At 52.7% G+C, this 25287-nt stretch overlaps 1 protein-coding gene across 1 annotated transcript; it reads left to right on the plus strand.

The window, feature by feature from the left end:
• Window positions 1-1613: 1613 nt before the first annotated feature.
• On the plus strand, window positions 1614-22804 carry LOC122384953 (proline-rich protein 36-like). The gene is made up of 6 exons (XM_043372813.1): window positions 1614-1718; window positions 12834-12908; window positions 13214-13279; window positions 13500-14087; window positions 17329-17530; window positions 20442-22804. The coding sequence occupies exons 1-6, from the start codon at window positions 1682-1684 to the stop codon at window positions 20548-20550; spliced, it is 1077 nt and encodes a 358-aa protein (XP_043228748.1). The 5' UTR covers window positions 1614-1681; the 3' UTR covers window positions 20551-22804.
• The last annotated feature ends 2483 nt before the right edge of the window (window positions 22805-25287 follow it).

A 25287-nucleotide genomic window follows, 5' to 3' on the forward strand; every position in this document is an offset into this window, starting at 1 on the left:
AGTTCTAGCAGCTCCCGATTTTCCCGACTTTGGGTCATTGACCTGACCTGGAAGGTCAACCAATGACTTAGGACCTTACATTTGGGTATCATCGGCTTCCTCTCGTCACGGGCAACGCGCTAGCTTTTTCTGCGAGACTCTAGCTCAATCAGGGGCCGAACGGCAGGGGGTCCAGCCGACCCCCTTCCCCCCCCCCATACACATTAGACGCCGGCAAACGCCGCACACATGCGAGGGATAAGCCTATGCATTTTAGCCACTTTGCCTCAGACCCCGGGGCAAAGCGGACACCGGCGACTTCCTTGCCCCAATATGAGATGCAGGATAGCTGCCTCATGTGGGTTTAAGTTTTTAATGGTAAAAAAAGGTTTTAAAGATGTTAATTTTGCCCTCGTTCACCTGTAGGTGCAAACAATGCAAGGACATTAATGGAAAAACATTGAATTGCATTATTTGGGTAACCTTGCTATATAACCGAAAAGTGGCCAAGGTGAACGCATGACGATACATTTCAGCATCAAAAACGTTTGTTGCCTAAGTTTGGAATTAGAAGCTGTCTATACTTTGCCCCGTCCACTTTGCCCCGCGTCTACCATCCGAGACAAAAACCTTCCAGTTCTGTTTTTAGTGGGGCAAAACGCATTAAAATTGGCAGAGAACATGTACGATGACCACTCAATGCAGGAATGAGAATTAATAAACTTCCAAACGGTTACGGAAGAATAGGTATAGCATTTAAAAAGCGCAAGAATATAGGGATAATAAATGCAAATGTATCCTGGAAAAATATGCCTTTCAGACGGAAAAATGGCGACGAGTCGAAAACCCCGGTCTGGCTCATTCGAACTACCGCGAAGAGAAGCATAATTGAGACCCGTAAACTGGAGCTGACGCCTGTTGTGCAGGGCTGAGACGACGGGAAGTCGCTTTGTCCCGGGTGGCCGCTTTGCCCCAATCTCCCCTATACACAAGGAGACTGGAGCAGTTATGCGTGCCCGCTCCCCTACATCACATCGTTCGATGTTCCCTTTCTGGATCCGCCAGTGATCTACCTTCATCGTTTGATGGGAAACCAAGAGTTCACGGCTCACGCCATTCTCCGTCGGTGCTCTAATCAAGGAGAGATTCGCGGTCTGAACAGACCTCTCACCCTTTCATCACCCCCTTCACTAACACGGACCCTTGTCGCCCTCGTCTTGGCCGGCGCCAGCGGTCTGTTTGCGGCGTTATCACAAAGCTCTGATTACGCCGATAGTGCGCCGCCCGCGCATCCTCTCCACAAACAAAATGGCCGCGGCGTCCGGCCGGTCTCCCCACCGCGTCGCGCTGCGCCGCTCAGGTTTCAGCCCGGCGCGTGTTCGTTTACTGGAGCGGTCACCATGAAGGCTATCTATCGACACGCACTGTTTATTTTCGGCGCTAACGAGCCGGCGAGTGCGTCTGTCGGCGGCGAGTGTCGCCACGGCCCGACACCGGCCCGACCTGATCCGGCGGCGGCGGCTGCTCTGATTGAGCGCCGGGCGGCGCAGGCCCCGCCCCCGCCGCCGCCCCCGGCCCGGCTGGCGGCCGGCGGCGGCGCGGCGGCCGCTCAGACGCCTTGCTGCGGCCGAGCCCGCCTGACCGCGCCGCGCGCCCGCCGCCGCCGCCGCCGCCGCCGCCGACCGACCCCGCCAGTCACCACATGACGCTGACGGTGCTGCGTCGTCCGGAACTGGCAGGTAAGACGAGCGTCTCGTGACGTGACGCTGACACGATCCCGAGCGGTTATTGTGACGCGACCCGGGTGGGGTCAGTGACTAGTCTGGGTCATCGGGGGCCCTGTCGCCGACGCCCCAGTGTAGGTTCGTGAGGTGGCCACTTACCGTGACAAGGAAGGTGTCACATCAAGACTTGTGTGCTACGTTTTCCCGGCTGGTGCGATACAACCTCACGAGGAAGCGTCACACCCTCGGGCACGTGTGACGAACGGCGTGCGACTCTGAGAGGGGAGGGACCCCGGGGCGTGCGCCACTTCCTCTCGATCCCTGTCATTATTCAGACACCGACCGCCGGTCCCCCGACCGGCAGACTTGCACGCCGCAAAATCGGCAATTATTTGTTTCCGAGCAAGCCGGAGTCGGCAAAGACGTGCACTCGGTTGCCGCTGCAGCCTCGCGCGTGCGCCGGCGACTTGTGCAACGCACACGCACACGTGTTTTCACACAAAAGTGGAAGTGTGGCCGCTCGCTTTGAAACAGGTGATCACAAGGTTTGTGGGTCTGCTCAGGTATTCGCGGAGCTAGTGCCGGTCGCCCTTTGATCTTAGAAGCTGATGCTTCAGTCAGTATTTGTAGTCTTTCTGGAGTAAACTTCAGGTAAAATAATTCGGCACTGGGTGCAAATGGTATAAATTTTGGCTAGTCATGACCTTACATTTTATTTTATTGGAAATATGTCAATTATAATCAAGCTGCTATGCCAGCTAATGTTGAATGCTGCTTGATGTTTGATGTCTTCTACACCTGGTAATTGTAGGTGTTAGGCATTGCGTGGTGAAAAACTGGAGATGAATCTAAATGTTTTTGTTTTTTGATTAGCTAACATCATATCTGGTTTCCTGCCCAGATATGATGTGATATGATGTGCATTGTGCACCATATCTGGGCAGGAATGATGTGATGTGCATCAGATATGATGTGCATGCTCAGTTTTATCATTTATTGAATTTTCGAAATCCTTTTTTATTACGAGCGAGCGAGCGCAGCGAGCGAAGCGAAGTCTTTTCGATATAACGGAAAAATCTCAGTATGAGCGGCCCGGCCCGGCCCGGCCTGTAACGCTTTTGAGAGGCTTATATCTCAGCAACCGCTGGACCGATTGGCCTGCGGTCTTTTTTGCTGGGTAGCCCCATCCCTTCTACCCCGTAATTGACTACTTTTGATACATCTCAGTGACCGTCGTGGCACGTGCCACGTGAAAAGTCAAGGGTGTTCAAGCAGTTTTGCAAAAGTAATGATTTTGAGAGGCCCATATCTCAGCAGCGGCATGAGCGATTGTCTTGCGGTAATTTTTATAGGGTAGCTGCATCCCTTCTACCAAAGGTCTGATACTATTGATCTATGTGAGTGACCCCCACTGCACGTGCAAAATAAAAAAGAAGAGGTGCCAAATTTGTTCCCATTTCAGTAACTCGGTAATTACTGGGGCGATTTCGCTGAAACTTGGCATACAGGTAGGCACCCACCAGGCAATGCATTCCATGTGTTGCGGTTCGGGTGCTACTGCACGTGCGCACGTGCAGGGGGCATTTCCAGATCTCGAGAACGGCTGGGCCGATTGCGCTCAAATTTGGTACACGGTTGGGGACCGGTCAGTAGGGTGCCGTGCAAAAGTCATTTTGGACCCCGTTTGCACGTGCGCACGTGCAGAATGCCGCTTCCAGATCTCGGGAACGGCTGGGCCGATTGCGTTCAAATTTGGCACACCGCTAGCGACCGGTTAGAAGGGTGTTTTGCACAAGTCCGTTGGAAGTACCCTCTCGCCCTTCCGCACGTGCAGGGCTCACTATCTCGCTCGCTCGTTCTTCGCCCAAAAGGCGTTTTACTGGTATTATCAAATTCTGCTACTTAAGTGGTGAAATTTTATGGCTTAGAGGATGAAATTTGAATATATATCTATTACTAATAAGCGATTTAAATTGTTTGTTAAACAATTTTTAGGCGAGTGTATTTGTATAATGTATTTTACCACAAGAATTGACCGATATATTTGTAATACCTTTGACACATGTATCCATCTTAATAAGTCATCTCAATAATTTGACTTATGACATGACATCACTATGACACTTACCTACAAATGTGCCAATGTGTGTTGCTGGATATCACTTTTTTATTTGCTAGACGGCTACACATTAGCCGTTTTCACGACGGCCATCTGGTACACATTTGGTGCACATCTGGTACAGATTAGGTGCAGATCTGGTCAAATCAGGTTCAGTGTATCTCTTAGCAGCTATCAGCTAGGGTTGCACTAATTGCTTATATGCCTGCTTTGTCATATTATCAGAGAGCATCATCGATTAAAACACTGAAATAAATTCATAAAATGAAGATATTTGCTGTTAAAGAAATTTGGTGCAGATTTGGTCAAATCAGGTGCATTCGCCGGATAACCCGTCGTGAAAACGGCTATTATGTCTCAGTCCTGCTGCTGTTTCCTTTATTCGCATTGTTAGTTATTTTGATGAGCTAACTCGTTTTATTCGATTGCAATTTTTGTAGGAACTCATCTTTCAATGTCACTTACTTTTAGCTCATCTCCGAGCATGCATTTATTTTACAGAATAGCTTTTAATAGTCTGAACACAAGGTACCTACTGCATTTATTTCCTAACGCTCCGGGCTTGCTTCAAAAAATTTCGGTGTCTCACGTACTTCTTGCGCCCAGATAGGGGAAGAAATATGTGATTTTACGGACTGCGAATAAAACAAAGTGTTAGACTTTGCCACTGTCTTATTGAGTAAAGAATTTAGTGATCGGCATACATATGTTCATATTTTAACAGCTTAGAACTGGAAACTTATATAAACCTTCATATAAATTTTCACTTTTGGTTTTGCAAAATGAAAAGTAGTGGCCCGGTATAATACATTAGTTACCATGTTTAAAAACGGTTTTATTCCCAGTTCTTTAATATAACAATCCAGCACAATGTATTTTTATCGCAGTTCAGTTCCTTTATGTTTTCAAATAGATGCGCAGTAAAAAGAGACCTCACAAGAGACCGCTCCGACCTTTCCGTGCATTAAATTACCATAAGCTTTGACGTTGTACATTGTGTAATAAACCGGCCAAATCTGTACTAATAACCATTGATTTGGAATTACCCCGGCCAAAGAGGTGAGCTGGCAAAGACAGAGCGGTTCATGCCCCTTCGTGACCTCCGTATTCTCTCTGACTCACCTCTGAGTTGATAAAATCCCCCTCCTTTCGCAATCCAGCTACCCTTCATACAACTCTGTAGAAATGGGGGTTTCGTTTCAACTTGCTCAGTGCTGATCCAGCTTATTAAACTGGAGTGCTCGGTGGCAGCGTGATTATGTAACTGCCTCGTTTTGGGTTGATTGATAGGCATTGTTTGCGGTGCACGATTTGACCAACATATACTGCTAGCAAACAGTATGTGCTGTTTATGGGTTAAAATGTATATTATGTGCCCCCCCCCCCCCTCCCCTCGAGGCCTAACTTTACGTCATTCTCTAATGAACAACCTGTATTTAAGACGTTTCCTTATAAATCGAGCCTACCCCTGGTCAATTGGGAGCACAAACTCAGGCTCCTTTTTCAATATATCATTGCGCTCTGCCAAATCTGCGTAATTTGCATGCCTTTCACTTGCAGAGGTTTGACAGAAATATTTAAGTGTAAAACAAACTGTCAACTGATGCTCTGTCAATTGTCAACTGAATTAGTTGTCTTAGTGAGCAGTACTCGCTTGACATTTGCTGGATGGCTTATCGGCCCCCTGTCATCCGCCGCCATCTCAAATCCCACGGTCAGGCAGCGTGAAATTTCCCACAGTGTCCCAGGATCCGAGCCCATTGGTCATTTCAGTGCGTGTTCTGGGAAAGGCCGTCGGTGATGCGCCGCCGGCCGTGTCGTCAGCTCCAGAGCGCGCCGCTGATTGGTCCCATCCCAATGACGTCACCGGCGGGTGGTCTTGCGTGCAGGACGGCCACAGACATTCACTCTTTGAGTGGCCATATTGGGCCGGGCGGGCCGGGACTCGGCTGCGGGTGTCAGTAGACCGTCCGACCGTTACCCAACGCCAATGCCCTTGCCACGTCATGCACTGTCTATCGGACGTTCACACGGTCAACGGGCGGACAAAGAACGGTCGACTCAGGACGGCGCAATCGAATTTTGCATTTTGTCATTTTGTAGGTATTTCACAAGGACTTTCAATGGTTGATCAACTCTGCTTTGTCGGTTCCGATCATGAAAAGTATTTGGTATGCTGGTAGCGTACTCTCACCTGGCGACCTGCATAGCGGTCGAACAATTTGCAGAATGCGATTTCCAATCTAGATGACGTTTGGATGCAACGATGACTGCGATTCAAGACGATAAGGAACTTCATGAGATTCATTATTCATGATGTGTGCCACCTACCGCATGGCGCTTTCCTGAATCCAAGAAAACTGCAGGTGGTAGGCTGTGCCGGCCTACATATATGTTGTGCGGTGCAGCCTACCACGCCAGACACAAGCTCTGATAATTGAGAGCAGCGACGAAATTGACCGCTTGTTCCAATAACATCCTAATAAGTTCTCCATCTTCACCAATTAGCTTCGAATTTCGTAAATTTACTCTCAGAAAGCGCTTTTCATATTTTCTTCTCCCAAGCTTCCAAAAAGTATTGTTGACGGCTTCCTTCAGGTACCAATTGTTCTAAATCGACGACATCAAACAAATTATTATGACATAGCCCTTTTGAAGTAGTGCCGTTCCATGCCGAATGATAAATCATGTTGCTGGATGCTGGCTCAATGCTGATTATGAGTTTTTTAATGAAAGCAATACCCATTGCAATACAAACTGCCAATGAGCTCTCCCCGGCGACCGACCAGCCAGCTATCTCCGCATCTGGCGGCGCCTAAAATGGTCCAATTATCTCTGCTCTGCATCCGGGTAAACACGTGCCTGGCGGTACAGCTCTGTCGTGTGACATTAGCTGTCAGCGAGATATCGGCGTCTCCGGCGAGCCGCACCCTGCCGCCGCGTCCGGCCGGCCGCCCGTGCACGCCCCGCGCCCGCTCCAGATCTCAGGACTTTTGTGGCGGCCGGTCATGTCGCGGCGTCAGCCGCGCCCGGAAATGTCAAACGTAAAAACAGACCTGTCCACTGCAGGCAAGATATACAATCATTGTTCTCGAAATCCCGCAGCAGGAATGCCTTCGGTCCTCAGCCGGCGGCTCGGGCCCAGAAAATGGTTGCGTGCCGTCTGAAAGGTTTTTGTGTCACCGACATGCAGCATGGTACCCAAAGGGTGGCACGCAAGCGCGGTGACAAAGCCAGTGGACTGGGAATGCCGACTGCTTAATCACACGGTGCAGACCTAGAGCATGACAAGAGCTGCAGAAAACTGGACTGGGCTCAGCTCTCCCAAACCTTGGCACGCTAATTTTTTGTTTCTCGATGAAAACATGATCGAGCAATGAGCAGGCATGGTTTTGGCGAGGTATCCCTGAAAAATAAACTTATAGATATTTCAATGATGTTTATGTTGCGTAAAATTCATGATTATTATGCGTTTACCACTTGCATTCATTTTCCTCGATTTTATTTTCTCACAAGATATCCAAGCCGCAAAGCACTCCGATCTTCAGCTGTTGAAGTTAAAAATAAAGTGCAAGATATTAGGAAAAGGGACACTTTACATTTTGGAAGTCCCATTTTACATACGAAACACATATGACGGCAAAAACAACTTCGAAGCAGCCATCCAAACGCTGTCAACTTGCAATATTAAATGAAAATTGTATCATATCTGTCTCATTTCTGTCGATCGATTATTGATATCAATCAGACAGAAGTACCCAAATTAACTACCTACCTATGGCACCAATGCTGAACCCGGTGACGGCTAAAAGGAATGAGACTTTCTTTTGTTGAATAAGATGCGTTTGCATATTGATTAACCAACCATTTTGTTGCAAGCAGTCACAAAAGCAGCCACACAATGTACAATCATGATGTAACAATTCGGTGCAGATGTGATGCGGTCGGTGACTGCACGATGCTGCCCTGTGTGGAGCCTCCGCAGCCACTGACGTCAGGCCCCCGGCCGGGATGGCGTCCGCCGAGGCTGGGAACTATGGCCGCCGGCCGGCCCACAGTCGTGCAACTGGAGCGCTCGCCGGATTATGACTAAAGCCCGACATTGTCACCGGCATACCGGCGGCTCAGGCCTCAGATGCGCAAAAATCGGCCGCTGATCCGGCCCCAAAAGGCGCTGTCAAAAGTGCGGCGCCGAGCGGCCGGCACGGAGCGCCGGGTCGTGACGGCCATTAGAGCGCGGCCGCTCCGCCATTAGGGCGGCGGGCTGTGAGTCAGGCCCGCCCGCCCGCCTGGGAGCTGCGCCGACACCGATTCCCAGCCCCAGATTCGAGCGGCGGGGACCGGTTCCGCGGCGACACGCTCGCTGCCACGACATCATGGCCGGCCGTCGAGCTGGGACGCCGCGCGAAAAACGGCCCACAATGGCGGCCGGCCGGGGACAGTCGGCGACAGGCACCGGCCCGGCGGCGCCGTGTCAGCGGCTGTGTCAGCGGGCGCAGGTGCATCAGATGGTGACTTCAGGACACCGAGGATCAGCCCCAGCAGAGCTGGGCTCATGAGAGATCATGTCGCTCTAAAGTTGACATGCTGCATCGCGGAACAGCGTTGATCAAAGAGGATTCTGCATCGTGAAATACTGCTGATCAAAGGGGATCTAGTCATGCGACTGTTAAATTTTCCACTTTTATGACGCATTAATACAGCTGGTTTAATATTTAAGGCGAGTTTTACCGATTTTCACCATTTCTCAATAACAGCCACGCAACCACACCACGCTGCTCTGTTTACGCTGCCCATAATGGAATATCGGCCGGATCCGTCGGCTATCCACCGCCTTGGGATATCCACTCGGTACGGCAGCGATTCACCACCTCGGGATACCCTCTTGGTACGATGGTGATCCTCCGTAATGGGATATCCGCTCGACTTATGGCGGCGATGCTCGGATCAACTCTCCGCAATCCGACTGATGCAAGCCGCTGGGTGGCTGACCGGTCGGCGGTAGCTCGCCGGGTGTCGGAGGTTGTTAGGGGGAGGGAGGAGGGATCTAGCGGGCCGCAGCGGCGCCCTGAGTCGTCCAAAGGCCCACTGCCGACCGTCTGAAAACGGTAACGGTGCCGATTTCCCAGTAACCACTGAAATACAACGGGGAGCGCCGAGCGAGTGTGTGAATTTCGACTCACAATGCCCACGTTTTGATGTGTTCAATGGTGATTTTTATTCAGACAACAGTGGCTCTTCCATTGTGCGATGCAATTCATTTCTTCTTGAAAGCTGTGTGCTCTAGTTCTGCTTCATTTATGCCACATTTTTACCAAACAATGTCTTTGTTGCGGCGAGTGGGCTTCTATGTTTGGCCCGATTGGTTGTCCTATTTTAAAGCATAACCTCTTCAGATCTCAGAACAAACCGTATAATTATTTGAGCAAGTGAAACGCTAAGCTTGTTTCACGAGGCCAGTGTGATTCAGGGATCACTGCACCCCGATGACGTCATCAATTTCCGGCTGGCCGACCCCGATCCCTGATCCATTACATCTGCTGGCTCTACTGCAGCGCGGCACGACCGTCCCACCACGGAGCCACGAACTCGGCGCGTGTGCGGCAAAAATGACGGGTTAGCTGATTAACTGCGTGTCGGGCTCCTTCAATGTTCTCTTGAAGGCCTTCGCATGGCCCCGCCCTTCGGCACGCACGTCTCAGAGCTGAGCAGATGAAACATTTTCACCCAACTGTGACCTCCAACTTCAGGGCTGAACGGAAATGACTTCAAATCCGTTCGTCTGAACGTCACAAACTTGGCCGGAAATGCACAAAATAAACTAACCAAGGTGTGGTGCGATTATGGCACTGTTTCGCAGACAACTTGACAACAGTTGTCAATGAACAGAGGTAAATGCCGCGTTCAGCTCATCACCGCGGCGGCCTTTCCCTGAGAGACACGGAAATTGGGCTCCGGCCAGGGGCGGAATTTTACCGATAGCTGAAATCGTGTCGACGGTGTTGGCTCGGGGTCAGTTGCAGCTCTCTGGTCGTGCACGACTACCGTGAGCGTGAGCTCCGTCTGCGGGTGCGGACGCTGTCTGTGAGAGTGGACTCTGCGAGCGCGGCCAGCGGGAGAGCGGGGTGCCGGCCAACGTCCAGCGGGACAGCGAGAGGTGTGAGCCGGTGCCGGCCGGCCAGCTGCCGCCGCTGCGGTCAGCAGAGGTGAATAACTCCACCAAACAGACACACGTTCTTAGGGTCAGTGGCTGATGTTAATTGATCCATTTTTACACTCACCTAGTCAATTTGTCTCTTCTCTAGATCCCTTTTTGGAAGCCATAGTTACTGCACAAATGTAACTTGCCTAGTGTCTTTGATCTCTGACTGCTGCAAAAGGGTTCGACTCTGTGCATTGTGTGCCGCACTGGCACGGTTGGCACCTCTGTGCCTCGGGGTGTTTACAATCAGCAGGTCTGGCCTGTGGTCACCGCTGTATCTCGGCGGGCACGGCTCAAGTTTGGCTGACACATCGAGCCTCGCCCGTTCTCGGCAGCCTGTTGACTAGCCGGCATTTGCATTAAGGAGGCCTTTGTGCATACAGAGAAGTTCCGATGACCGTTTTGGCACCCTGCGGTGCACGATTGTTACAGGAGCCCATGGTCTATTAAAAGAACACTGATGTTTGCTTTTGTCTGGTTTAGCGGTAGTCATTCGGCTGCTGTGGTTGGATGCTCGCACAAACCGCATTTCGGAAGTCTAGTTGGAAACAAAGATGCCTTAACCCGGCAGTTGCTGGGGTATTTCGCCACCCACCGTTTGCTGGGGGGGGGGGGGGCGTTAAACGCCCCCAGCCGATAACTCGAGAACCAATAGGTGCAGCGAAACGCACGAGGCGGCAAACGAAAGAACGCGACGAGACGCTTCAGATGAGTACTTTAAAGTTGAATTCTGAGGTCACAGGTCGGGTCAAGGTCAGGTCAAACACCTAAAATCGGGCTTTCAGTAGCATGGACTTCAGGACTTCGCAATGGGCGCCTCTCGTCATAAACTCTGTCAAAACGGTGCACAATCCATCATATAAGGCCTACAAGAGTGTCAGCTCCATGTAGGGGTCAGTCAAGCATAGGTCAGGGTCAAGGTCAGGTCAACCGGGCAGGCACATATCCCCGAAAATCAAAACTGATATTCGCAGCCTGTGACGCGTGTTTTATGGGTAATTTGGGGCGTAGAACACGATGGTGGCATTCATTGTATCATATGTGAACGTGTTTGGCTAAAAAAGTTCAATTTAAGAAATACATGTATCATGGTCATGAAGTAGTCACGAGAAATTGCCAAGATTCAGTTCAAGATTTTGGAAAATGCGGAACGATAATCAATAATCGAAGATTGCCATTTGATTGTTCATGGTATTGGCAGTCTAATGGCGTTTACGGCATGTCTGTATGTCTATTCTGTGATTTTATATGATTTTTTGAACATATGCCGTTTTTGGTCGAAAACTCAGAAATCATGACGTCACTAAAACCTCGATATCTCAAAAATTTCCCGACTGATTTTTTTGAAACTTTGTCACAATAAACTTTAATCAATTCCCTACAGGTACCCAAAATTTGGCGCGCCTGCGGCGCGCCGTTTTTATGCTATGGCCCGGCGAACAAAGTGGGGGCGTTTAACGCCCCCCCCCCCCCAGCAACTCGCGGGTTAAAGTGTTCAGTTGTTCTTCCTATACTGAATCACTGATTTCATAGTGAAATTTGAATAAGTTTTGTTCGAGGCTTTTAGTAGGCGCTTTAGGCAAAGTTGCCATCATTGATCAGCAACTTTTGCATATTATTGAAAAATGCGGTGTTTTATGTGTACCTAGTTTGTTTAAGTTGTCAGTCACTGCAGCGCCGGCAGAGAGCCGTTTTCGCTCGGCGCCGCGGCTGGGCCGGTGTTGGCGGTGGAACATTGGCAAACAGTCAGTCACGGCGAAGGTCAGACTGGGGCCGGTCGGTCCGATCTGCAACCTCTGCCGCCGTTCCCAGCGGCCGCTCCGTGGAGAACACGATATCAGGCCGACCATCGCGTAAAAACGAGCCGTTTCATGAAGCCTGCGACAAAAACGTGTCCCTTTGTCAGGCGCTGTGTTCCCGGTACAAGTAATGAGTTGCATATGCTACACAATCGTCACCAGATGCTCGGTCATTTGTTTGCGGGCGCTACATCGCAGGACAGACAAGATAGCAAGGCCGGACAAGAAAAACTGCCGGGAAAATGATAAAAAATGGCCGGTTAACTCGGGAAATTCTGTTGCCGGTGTTGCTACAGGGAGGAACAAGAGTCGTTGGCGGCGCCCACCGTTCCCACCCTGTTCGTCCTGTATGTACCGAGCTGAACGGGGTACAACGTACCGCTGAATGATGTCTACGAGTCAGCGCTTGTTATATTAACGAGTATGGCATACGTGAGTCACTGGGGCATGCATGCAAGTTTAAAATATTATTCAGCTTCAAATTAAATTTAATCATAGCACGTCCGCTTCCAATGTTCTGACGACCGCTCCTCACTTCGGTACTCTTTCAAAAGAGCCGTTCTTTCCATCGCGAGTGACACCTCTTGGTCTACCGCCCGGAAGTACCGGAAGATTACACCACCAGCACGGTCTCCCACGCGAGTCAGCACCCGACCCGACCGGACCACCTGTCCCAGACGGGATGCCGACCATAAATCTTATAACCCGCCGGGAGCACGCGCCGGCCGCGACAGCAGGACGGGACGGTGGGGGCACTTGGCGGCGTCTGCGGCTCTCCGCAAGTCGCTAATCCTCTCATCCGACCACACCGATTTGTAGGGGGCAGAGTCGCTTCACTCGTGCGTTATCGGGATGTGGTAGGGCGTGAACCACTGCCGTTATGTCCCACAGTGTCTCTCCAGTCCCGATGCCACCCTGTTTGGGGTAGATGAAGCGAGCCGGCGGGGAGCGGCGCTGACTAGCCCCGCTGTTGACTCTGCTGACTGGTCCGGTGCCTCTGTGTGTTGCAGATGACCTGATGATGCTGCCAGCGGATCTCCAGGACGTCAACATTGAGTACTTTCCAGGCCACTCCCAGCCCCACTGTGAGTACCCGCTGAGACGCCGGCTGCATAACTTATTATTGAAATGATTGTTTATCTCTCTTCCCTTTCCTCTTCTCTCTCTCCCTCTCTCTCTCTCTCTCTCTCTCTCTCTCTCTCTCTCTCTCTCTCTCTCTCTCTCTCTCTCTTCCGTGATTCCCTTTTGTCGTTCGCCCTCTTTCTCCAGTCCTTTCAATTGCGGCAAATAAATTGTATTGACATGTATGAGGAATAACTTGTCTGTTCCTTTTTCGTTCCGAAGCTAAGTGGTTCCTAATTGCACCATTTAACAAATGTCTTTCTTTCAGACCTAACACCAGTGGAGGCTACAACAACTCTGGATGCTCCAGCGCGCTTCACCGCCAGTCATTCGAGTGAGTCACACTCTTAAAACGTTTGATTTTATGGCATTTGTTTCGCGCTGCCTTGAACATACATACACGTATTTTCAAAGATCAGTTTGATGGCGATCCCTATTCAGATAGGTATTTGTATTTGTATTTACTTCGCACAAGGAACGGAACCAGCAAAGCTCAGGTGGCTGACATTGAAATGCTCCCGTCTAACCCACTGTCTCCTTTCCCTCTGGTGCAGTCACAAATCTGGACGACTCGCGCCTGGAGCCACAGACGTGCGAGCCTTCGGCGGCGCCGCCGGAGCGGCACGACACCCCCTGGACTACGTCGGCCGGCTACGTCGAGCCCTACCAGAGCCCGCCCATCTACTACGGCCACCAGCCGAGCTACGCCGAGTCGTACTCGTACGCGGCCGAGAGCTGGGCGCTGCCGCCGCCGGGCGCGGCGCCGCTGCTGTGGTCGCCGGCGCCGGAGCCGGCCGGCCGGCCGCTGCTTGGTGCCGCCCAGACCGACTACAGCCAGCCGCCGCCGGCCGGCTGGGCGGACGGCCGCGACCCCAGCCCGCCGGCCTGGGGCGACGGACGGGAGCCCAGTCCGCCGCGGCCGCTGGGCGCCGAGTCGGTCACACCGCCGCAGCAGTACTGGAGCCCGCCGGCCACCAGCGGCCGCGACCCGCGCGCCACCAGCCCGGCCTTCTTCCCGGGGCCGCTGAGGTCGCCGGGCGCGCGCTACACCCTCACCGATGTGCGGGTCCAGAGACCGGGCCGCGCGCCGTTCGCCGGAGCTGAGGCCGGTGGCAGCCGACGCAGGAACCGGAGACAGAAAGGTGAGAGAGAGAGAGAGAGAGAGAGAGAGAGAGAGAGAGAGAGAGAGAGAGAGAGAGAGAGAGAGAGAGAGACGGGTTGGGGGTTTGAAAAAAGACAAGTGAAAAAATGTCCCAGACACGTTGGCACTGAATTGAAACTGGGATTCACCCGCAAGCTTTAAACCTTGCTGTGTTAACATTGCTTGTTCTATTTTCTCTGGCTCAAATATTGACAAATCATACGATAGCCAGCAAAGTTGACAACAATCAGCAAACAGCTAATGCCAGACGTCGGGGTAGTTTCCCTCCCTATCTCTTTTGTCCAACAACACTCAGTCCGCTTCCCATTCCGGCCCATGCCGGACCTCTATAACCCTTCCCGGTACGTTCCGTGCTCGAGTCGGCTCTTGTGTCGACCACTCCAGGTTGGAGTGAAGTCGGTACCGTCCCGGGACAGGGACGCGGCCCGGCCCACCCGCCCGCCAGGCCTCTCCTTCACTGTGTTTGGTCTGGTGTGGCCGGGAACCACCGTCTCGCCGCGGCGGACGGGCACGGCGGGCACGGCCACGGTCATAGAGGTGGGCACGGCCACGGTCATTGGAGGGTCGGCTACGGCCTCAGACTATAATGGGATTTGGGAAGACCTGCGCCGAGTTGTTTAGCAGCTCTCTCTTGGTGTGATCCATCCTGCACGCGTGATAAGCGTGGCCAAGTGGTCAATTGGTGGTCAGGTGGTCATTTGCATACTTGAGCCTGCCCTATAATTGAGAGCCTGGAAAAGTGATTTCGTAGAAGACCAATGAAAATTTTACAATTTCCCTGAGGTATTTGGATTCATTTGTAGTTTGCTGTTTGGCTCATAGCCTAGGTCATCTAACCTGCAGGGGGTCTCTTGTTAGTGAAGTGATAAATGACAGCTGAACTCACCTCTTCTGTCATATGCGTGATCACAGATCTCTGTACATAGAGGTTTATGACGTGATGTAAACCTCAGTATTATTTCATCGCGTCGTAACTCGTAGCTCCTCGGCCGCACGTGTCATTCCGCCCGTTACGTCAGCCGAGCTGAGGACGCCGGACGTAACCGCAAGTCACCGCCCGTGCGCGACTGTGCCCGCGGGGTCGGCTCGAGTACCGAGAGAGCTGTCATCCAAACACCCCTCCCTCCAATCCGCCCTGACCAGATCAGTATACAATTAGCTCACTTCAGCCACAGAACAGAGTCGGTGAAGTCACTAAAGAGTATAGCGGAGAACGCTAATAGAACTGTCAACCCATGATCGTCCACGCGGTTTGGGATCCGTGCTTCTCGCGTTTAGACTTTACTATGTCCGTTCTAGCTGGGTCCAATTCATCTGTCGTTTGCTACCTGGGTCCCAAAATCTGAGCAATCCTGCCGTGTAATGTGTATTTGTGTGTAATTGTCCCGATATCGTGTTACATGAACGACAGTGGTGTCGCGGGGTCATTGTAGGACAGTATGTCTGCTGTCGGAACCATGAATGTCTGTGCTGTCTAGGATATGGGATCTGAGTCCCGAAATGTCTGTCCCGTCTGGGCTTAGCACATCTATCGGGCTCCGAGTGCCCGCACCAGCGTCCCAAAGCTCTTAGTCGGCTCAGTCAACACACACAAACATACAGCTCGGCGAAAGTCAACAGCTCGCCCGGCCGACGGGAAGCCCCGTGAAGCTTGGCCGGCGTATGAGGTCTCACGGGTCAGAGGGCGCTTTAGGCATGGGTGATACAGTACAGACTACAATAGGCAATCGGGCATCATGGCGACAATAACCGAAGTTCGCATTTATTATATGAATAACAGGGTTACGTCTGCCTCGGCAGCGGATGAGTACCGTCAGAGTCAGATATTGATTTAGGTGGCTAACTCACTCGTGTCAAGGGCTATGGCACCTCGGCTGCTTATATAGTTAATGTTGTTCAATAGCGTGGCCTGTGAACGTTTTAGGCTTTACCCGCGAATCGCGAATGGCGGCGAATCGGATCGGGCATTCTGAAAAGGCACGGCAGTAGTCAGTAGAAAGTGTTGAGTATGTTATGCTGAAGCTCTTTCACTTTCGGAGTGGGTAGATCCGTGTAAGGGATAATTGGGTCAGCGTTTTGAAGGTCAAGAGACTTGACTGAAAATGAAACTGACTCTGCTAGTTTTAGCTTTGTGTATATCCACGAGCGACACTCATTCACTCATTCACTGTATATAAGGAATGTGATGGTTCTCACGCCAAAAAGCGTAGTGGTACTGGGAGCCATGAATGACTTGTGCGTCTTCTTTCAAAATCCTTGGTTGTTCTCTCCTGCAGAAGAAGCCTGGCGCGTGTTGCCTTTTGTAACGACATTAACTAAAGCTGAGATCACATCACTCAAGATAAGATCTTAATGTACTACACGCGTTACGCTGTAAGCCGATTAACGCTTGAGATGTCTCTTTTAAAAATGATCTCCTCTAACCATTGTGAGATTCTGAGGTTAACCACACATCTCGCTAGAAGGGATTTTCTTACTGCTGTGGTATTGGTCGCAAAACTGCTGATGGGTCTGACATGTGACGGCGCTCTTTCTTATCGTTCTTACCGAATGAGTTGATGACATTAGTCTCCAATATCTCTTAACACAGATTGTGTCATGTTCATATAACTTGACTTGACATTGACATGGCAGATTAAAGCGGCTACCACTATCAAGCGTGCCTGCCCACACAAAGCGTTTTTCGCCAGTTGCTTCGGGCATTTCTCGTGATTAATACCGATGAAGCAAAACAGCGTGACCCTATCTCCCGGCTACCATGCACCGCCTCAGAATCTGTTTGCGTCGAATCTGTGAGCTTTTAATTACCGCATTTTTACGTGTAAGTGCCGGGTGGTGCGTTGCGTGCGCGTGCACCGGCGTGGCTGGGGTGCGTGGTGTAATAATCCGGCCTGTGCGCGGCGGAAGTCGGGTGAAAGGTGACGCAACAACAGACACATGTCTGAGGCGCTGCAACCTGGAGCCGCGCAGAACCGCAGGCCACGCAAGATTCCAGAATTTCAATACCTATTACCTTTGTCAATCATCCGCGTGAGAACTGGGTCTGACCTGGAATCAAGTCGACAGTTGTATAGGTACAACTAGCCTTACATAATCTCTAGCTGTCTACGGCAGGCAAATTGGTAGTCATCGCAGTTTGGTTAGAAATTATAGTTTCAATACCTGAATGTGTAACGGCTGGTGGCCTTCTCCAAACCTGACCCCTCTGCTCCCTCTGACAGGTCAGCCGAAGATCGGAAAGCTGTGGCAATTTCTGCTGGCGCTGCTTCACGACAAGTCCCACAACCCCTCCATGATCAAGTGGGACGACTTCGAGCAGGGACGCTTCAAGTTCGTCCAGAGCGAGGCCGTGGCGCGCCTCTGGGGAAGCAGGAAGGGCTATGAGACCAACATGACCTACGAAAAGCTCTCCAGGGCGATGAGGTAAGGCCACGTGCTGCGCACTGTTTATTTGTGAAGCTTACAAGGAAAACGCCAAGCTGCCGACCTACCTCAACCAACCCCTTTAGTGAGGGAGCACCATGGCACTCACGCGAACGGCTAGGTTTTCCTATGAGGAAACGGTCGCCGTCAGTCTCATTTGGTTGCTGCTGGCTGGTCGGCGCGCCTCCTGCGAGGGTCTTCCTCGTGCCACGTGACTAGCGGTGGTGGCGGTGGGCGGCGGGTGGAAGGGGGTTTCGGTGCTGTTGGAGTGCTCAGTCATTGTGTGTACTCTGCATTGACGGCTGGGGATCCCCTGGCTACCTTGGTGCGAAGAGAACCTCAGCGACGCCTTTCGAACTGGTAAACTTCGTCTATCGGGTAGTACCCTGAGGTGCTCGTTGTATGAGCTCTGTCGGCTCGGCCAAGTGTCTGAGTCTGCGGGTACTAGCCCTGTGTGGAGGCTCAGGTGTAGTCGGGTTTGATAGTCTCCTCGGCCCCCCTCCTCCCCATGCCTCCCCTGTCCCTGACCTGGGGCGGGTAAATCCTTGGTGCCTCACCGGTGCCTATCAGTTCAGATGAGTGCGGGGGTGCGGGCAGCGGTTCCGTGTAAACGTTTCACAGAGATAGTGCGGCTTCACTTCAGTGACGGTTGACTCACATGGCACATAACAGCAGATGACACTATTTCGGGACGATGGTAACTACCCAATTATTCGTCTAGCTCTCAGGCGATAGGTATCGCATTGCCGTTGCAGATTGTCGTAGGATGACGCTGAGTCTGAGTGTGCTGTGTGTGCTGCGATATTCATCCTGGCGATCATGAGAGGGATCACCCGAAAAACAAAGGGCGGCCCTGGCGCCGACAGCTGTACCGTGAACGGGCGATGATTTAATCGGTGAAGGGAAGCACCGTTTATTTTAAGTCTAGCGGGATCAGGCTGCTCCAAGAAGGGCAGCAGCACGCAACTATCTGATAGGCTATGGTTTGCCCATCACGACTGAGCTGTGGCCGCCGTGTAATTCAGGCCCTTCAGGATTTACACATGAATTCCCAAGAGCAGGTAGTTCAGCTTACGTTACGTCAGCCTCTGTCACATCGCTAAGACTCCGTTTTGCATACAACGCTTCCATTTGACTAAGAAGTCTTCCGGTTCCGTGCCACTAAAGACGGTCTGCCGACGGTAAAGCCTCCCACATCATTATTACTCATCAGCTCCAGGGCAATGGAAAACCCATCGAATATGACGCCGCACTGCTCATGAGTCAACTGTTATTTGATGCCGGCTTTTTTCACGGCATCGTGGTCCCGATTGGGCTGGTCTGCTGTGGCCGCCAAGGCGTCTGTAGCAGCGAACTGGGGCGGCGTCAGCTCACTCCTTAGCCGGCGCCTCAGCCTTGACGGGCCGTGAAAGCTGCCGGTGGACCGGCCTGCCCGCCTGGCACCGTGCAGTGTCCTTGCGTGTCCGCCCGCCGGTCCTGTCGGTGCATTCCGCGCCGTTGACACGACCGAGCTCCAGCGTGCTTCCAAAAAGTTCATGTTGCAACTGCGGCGCGATAGCCGCTCATACCAGCCGGCACTGCTGCTGCTGCCGCTGCTCCAGTTTTAACGTCATTGTCCGCCGGCCGCAAAAAGGCGATTTATGCAACTAGATCAGATAGGGTGGTGGACGCGGGCGTCTCGCGGCGGCCGGCCGGTCGCCGGCCGCTGCTCGAGGACCGCCATTGTGTCCATCGCGAGCAGACGGAGAAAGGCGGCGCCCGCACCGGCCAGGTTTTTTATCGGCGCGCCTGCAGCGGGCCGCGGTGGCGGCTCGGCTCCCAGCAGGCCGCGCCGTGCGCCCCCCGCTCACCGCTCTGCGGCCCCTGGCTGTCGGCCGACCACAGGTGGTCACTCCGAACCGCAGCATGCACACTGCACCGAGAACCGGCCCGGCAAACAGAGGGGGCCATGAGAGGCTCCGTTCGACCCGCAGATAGGCCGGCACGCGCCGCCAGGTACCGCTCAGCGGCGCCCACATTGCCCGGCCTTGGCCTGGCCAACCCGACTCTTGGCGGCGAGGCGAGTCAGTCAGATTTCGCACTAGCCTAACGCCTTTTCGATAAATAGGTGTGCGTTTTCCGTAACCACGCTCTATGCCACTTACATTATGGCATTTCCGAACATGATAATCACCCTGCGCATGAGCCAGCATGCAACACGCAACCGGGCCGCGGTGCGAGCGACGTGGACCGGACGTCTCGGTCGGGCCGCCGCAACATCCGACCCGATGTTAGGACAGGACTGACACGGGCCCAGCGACCAGTTTGGTTTGTCTAGTTGTGCACGTGCACTGGGGTCCGGTCGGTGCTCGGCATTGCACCGTGCTCTGCAACCGTCACCTGTGAATAGCGAAAGTTGCGACAGTTTGAGAAGAAATGATCCAGTTCTCGCTCCTAAGTGGCCCGGTCTGCGTTTCGTTTTCTTGCGATCGCCGTTCGGTAGTGGTCAGTGGAGAAGCTATTGAGAAGGGACCGGGTGTGTTGCACCGGCTGGGTGGGGTTTCTTTTCGTCGAATTGATTTCGAACTCTTATCTATTGGAAATTAGAAAAACCAGATAACTGGAGCAGAGCAAGAAACACGTGAACGCCACTATGAGTGCAGAGGCTAATGGACGTCAGACCTGCTAAGATTTTGTCACTTTTATGACATGCTCTGCAGCCCTCATCGTGTTCAGAACTAAGCGTTCCCTGCCGTTCGTTTGCATTATTTACTTTCGTGTTCGTTTCATGTGCAGACACCTGCAGCATTACTGCAGTCGAAGTGCTGAGTCACTGTGTATAGAGCGAGCTGAAACACATGCCGCGCACTGACGCGGTCCGCTGGTCATTGTGGGTACAGTGACCGTTTCTGACCGGAGGCGTCCGTTGCAGATACTACTACAAGCCGGGCATCCTGGAGCCAGTGGTCGGCCGCCGTCTGGTCTACGCCTTCGGGCCCAACGCCGACTGGAAGACGCCCCCGGATGTGTCCCTCGTCTGAACGAGCCGAGTCGGAGTCGGAGTCGTTCAGGGACTCCCGGTCGGCCGCCGCAGCTGAACTCTGGACTCGCGCGTCCGGCACCGGAATCTGCGGTGGACTCAGCGCAAACCAGCGACCGACCAAAACAGAGCGACTGCGGAGGCAGCGACTGGCACTCGGACAAACTGAAAATGGAGTCGCCATGGCTCGCTCTTGCTGTACGCGGACGCAGCTTCAGGCCGTGGACAGCCGGTATCTTATCCCGTGCCTTTTTAGTGCCTGGAGGGCAGGTCGCGTGCCCGCTGAGTGGTCCAGAGCAGGCCGCTTCCGCCGGAGGCCGTCAATGCTGCCGCGGTGGCTGTGGTTCGAGTCGGGACAGTGTGAGCCGCTGCTCTATCAGCGCCGTCACGACCGGACCGAGCGAGCAGGGCCGCCGACCCCGCTGTTTTCCCGACATACGCTGCAGCACAACGTCATCAACAGCGTGCGAACGCCACGCGCGCCGGCAAACAGCGGTACCGCCGCCGCCGCTCGGAAACGCGTCCGATCTCAGCAACGCACGTGTGGAGGAAACTTCCACACGCTAAACGTGGACGCGCTTGTAATTGATTTTTCGCAACTTTTGTGTAGGTGTTGCATGAAACGTGTACTTTTGTAGACATGTGTGACAAACTGGGAGAGTTTGATATTCCCAAGACGTTGCGCTAGCGTTTTAAATGTTCATTGTCAAATATGGTAACGTTATTGTCAACAAACTTGCGTTCAACGCAGCCTTTCAAAGCAATGCCACATCGGTGGCTGTTGGGCACTGACCCGACTGGCGCGCTCCGTGCCAGGCATTCCACTGCGCCCCACGTGCCTGTCTTTGGAGCCCCACCTCCGGGACGTGCCCCGTGGTGTTCCGCCGCCCATCCCCACCCACCCCACGACCAGCCGCAGTGTCCGGGACGGCCTGCCGCTTCCGGCGCCTCTGTCACCCCCGGTCCGACCACCGCACCCGCGGTCTCCGACCCGCCGCTCGTGGGCCGCAGGGGGCTGCTCCAGATGTGCTCCCGGAGCTGTACCAGCTGCGGACACTGCGGGGTCGCGTGCCGCGCCGTCACCTACTCCTGGGGGGACGAGGAAGTCCTGTTCCGAACTCTCCCGCGCCCCCCCCCCCCCCACGTGGCGCGGGAGCCGGCGGCGGCGATGCGGGCGGTGGTCCGGGGATTTTTGGCGTGGCGCGTCACGCCGCGGCGTGCCGGCCGTGCAGCGGCGGCGGCGGCGGCGGCGCTGCTGATTTCAGGAGACGCCGTTCGTGTGGGCCGCCGGCAAACAGGGCCACTTGCGGCCCACCGAGCGCACGAGCTTTTCGGGCAGAACTTGCCGACGGTACCGACCGGTGCGCTGCGCCGCTCCGTGGGCCCGTGCCGGGCACCGAGGACGCTGTTTGAACTTGGCAGCGGGGTGGTGGGCCCCGGCCGACCGGCCGCTCGCCTGACGGGCACGCCGCTCGCCAGATCGGCCCTCGGATCGGCGGCGGTCGTCGCGTGACACAACTGCAGGCTATCAGGGGCACAGCACACGGTCTAACGGGTTTTCTGGGAGTGGCCGTTCGGCGGGCCGGGGCCACTCGCCACCATGCGGCCGCACATGCAACTGATACAGATGTAGGCTGTGTTCGACGCTTTCACAACCGGCGACGCCGGCCTGCATGTGCAAGTGTGCTTGTAGCTGCCGGCTGGACGGTCACGAAGAGCCACGGCCGCGCTCGGCGCTGTCTGCAGGCCGTCTCTCCCCTGTCTGCAGGGCTGTCTTGCTGCAGCGTTCGGCGCTGTCTGTAGGGCGGAGTTGGCCAGGCCGCTCCGTTCCCGCGGCCTGGTCTCGTACCTGACCATATGTCCCGTCTCGCCCGAGAGGCTACCAGACAAGAGGGTTGTTGAAAAATGTACATAATGTCAAGAGATGTTCTGCCATCGCCGTCGGGTCACATGGACCACTCGCGAGAACCCCGCAGCGTAGAATTCCACAGGCGATGATGTGCTTTAAGATGTAGAAGGCCTGCAATGTGTGGTCTGTTTTGCGGTGTTCGGCGCTTCCGTGTGCATGTTGATAAGAGTTTTGGTACTGTGAGAGGTATTTATATGCGTCTGATGCGAGTGTACAACTGTGCGATGTAAATAGAATGGAGCAAGCGATTCCATGACTTGACTGCCGGCCATGGTCATAGTTTAATATTTACTGGTATTTATTGTTGTATTTAATCATGCAATGCTCAATACAGACCAGAATCGGATAGTCGTCTTTATCGTGGTGAAACATCTCCAACGAGATTGAATGGACGTCGAGGAGCCTCTTGGCACTTTGTCCTTAGTGCGGTACAACACCTGCTTCTAAAGCATGTGGGGTCGAACAGGAACATGTCTTATCAGGGTGTTTGAGGAACTGGTGGCCTCTGGGTAGGAGGAAATAGTCTTCGCCACTGAATGATCACTGCGTCTCAGTTACCGAGTGACTGACGAGCCTCAGTTACTGAGTGACCGCTGGGGCATTCCACGATAGATCGTACCAGGCCCGTCACCCTCATCTCTCAGATTTTAATGAAAATCGGTCCTAGGGGTAATCATAGGCCCCAAAGACGCCTGGCAAAATATCAGACTTCTCAGATCAAAACTTTTTGAGTTATATTGCATTACATTTTTTTAACTTCGGTTTGTAACGGTGAGTTTGATGGCCTATAACTCAAGAACGGGTTGAGCAACCAACAAACAGTAAACAACACTAAGCTTGCAATGAATCAGCCTCTAATGACTTTTGGGACCAAAATTTTTCACATTTTTATTTTTTCAAAATAAACTTCATGTCATTGCAAATCGACACGCAAAAAATTAGAAAGGTGTTCTTTCTATAAGTTCCTCATTTTCCCGCAAACAAAATGGGTTTCGGAGGGGTCGATACGACCCCAGCACGCCGTTTCGCTTCTAATAGAGCTAGAGCCTCGTGGAAAAAACGAGCGTGTGTGCCATTACAAGTCGCAGCGATTGATACCCGATTTTAAGGTCTCAGGTTAACCGGTAGGGTCTGAGGTCAGGTCAAGTGACTGAAGTTACGGGTTCGGTTTTTAGTAAATAATTTCGCAAAAAATGGCCGCAGAGCCGCGATTTTGGCATCATTGTGTTCGCCTAGCTCAGGTGCATCGAATGGTATACTTTTTGCTAGGGTGAGGTCAACTTAAGTAGTTGACCTCGGGTCAAGGTCAGGTCAGAGCCCCTCAGGTCACGAAGCTGGGCAAAGGGTATCATATGGCATATCATTCGATTCGGAAGGTCTTCCCGAGTCCATTGGTGGCTTCCGCGACTCTCTAGCTCCATTTGATCGGGAGTTATTGATGAAAAACTCGTACCACCCTAGTGACGTCATAAATGACGTCACGCAAGGTTAACAATGCAAAAGTGAAGCATTGGACTTTGCAAGGAGTGCATGAAATCACGATACCATGTACGTGAGATAGTTTTAGATCATTCTCGGCGCCAAAATAACAGTTTTTTATATTTCCCCATTGACTTATAACAATGATGTCACGTGACCGACCTGACCTCATGTAACCTTAAAAAAAATTCCCAGATAGGTATACAAGTTGTGAGACCTCTGGAGGATACCATGGATGCGTCCTGTAACTTTCATCTCGGACAGCTATGGTCATTGGCTTTCAAAACAATGTCAGAACCAAACAGCCCTTTTCACCCTCGCGCTTATAGGAAAGAGGGTTGGATGAACCCTCTTTTCACTTTTTTTCAGATGACTCAGACTTCAATTGAAATTTCAGTAACCCGTGATGTCACTAGGCAGCTTTACCACGCCATTTGTAAGCTCCCTCCCGAAATCACTATTCGAAACCGTTATCGTGACGTAAAATAAATACATTTATAGAAAGAACACCTTCCTAATTTTTTGCATACTTCTTAACAATGAGCCAAATATTCTTTTAAAGAAATAAAAATTCAAAAAAATTTGTTCCCAAAGTCCAAAAAATACAAATGAAAGAAAACTCGATATGTCATATATCAAAAATAGCGTATTTTTCGAAATTTCAAAAATACATATTAATCTCTGTTTCATTGCAAGTTCAATGTTATAGGTATAACATTTGGCATTTGAATAATCCGTCTTAGAATTACAGCACGCCAAACTTAGCGCTGCAAAGCAAGATCCAAAAAATGTTATAGGTACCCTATAACTCAAAAAATACTTATCTGATTAGCCTGAAATTGTTACAGGTGGATTCAGAGCCCCTGATTACCATTGAGACCAATTCTCGTCAAATTCCGAGAGATGAGGGTGTCAAATTGGAAAAAAGTGGTACGATCTATCGTGGAATGCCCCCACAGTGACTGACGGGCCTCAGTTACTGAGTGACCGCTGTGACCGGCGAACAGTGACCACAGTGACCGGCGGGCAGTGACCACAGTGACTGACGGGCCTCAGTTACTGAGTGACCACTGTGACCGGCTAACAGTGACCACAGTGACCGGCGGGCAGTGACTGCTGTGGCCGGCGGGTCTGGGTCACCGAGTGACCGAGCTGTCTGGGTCTGGTCACCGAGTCTCGATCTGGGTCACCGAGTGACCGAGACCGAGTGACTGGGGGCGGGGGCAGTGACCACAGTGACCGGCGGGCAGTGACCGCTGTGACCGACGGCCCTCGGTCACCGAGTGACCGGTCTGACCGACAGCCGCGGTATCGCCGACGTCCCCCGTGCGGGATTCACCAGCAGCGCTC

Source organism: Amphibalanus amphitrite, unplaced genomic scaffold, assembly GCF_019059575.1.
Source record: "Amphibalanus amphitrite isolate SeventyFive unplaced genomic scaffold, NRLGWU_Aamphi_draft 000204F_arrow, whole genome shotgun sequence".
Lineage (NCBI taxonomy): Eukaryota > Metazoa > Arthropoda > Thecostraca > Balanomorpha > Balanidae > Amphibalanus > Amphibalanus amphitrite.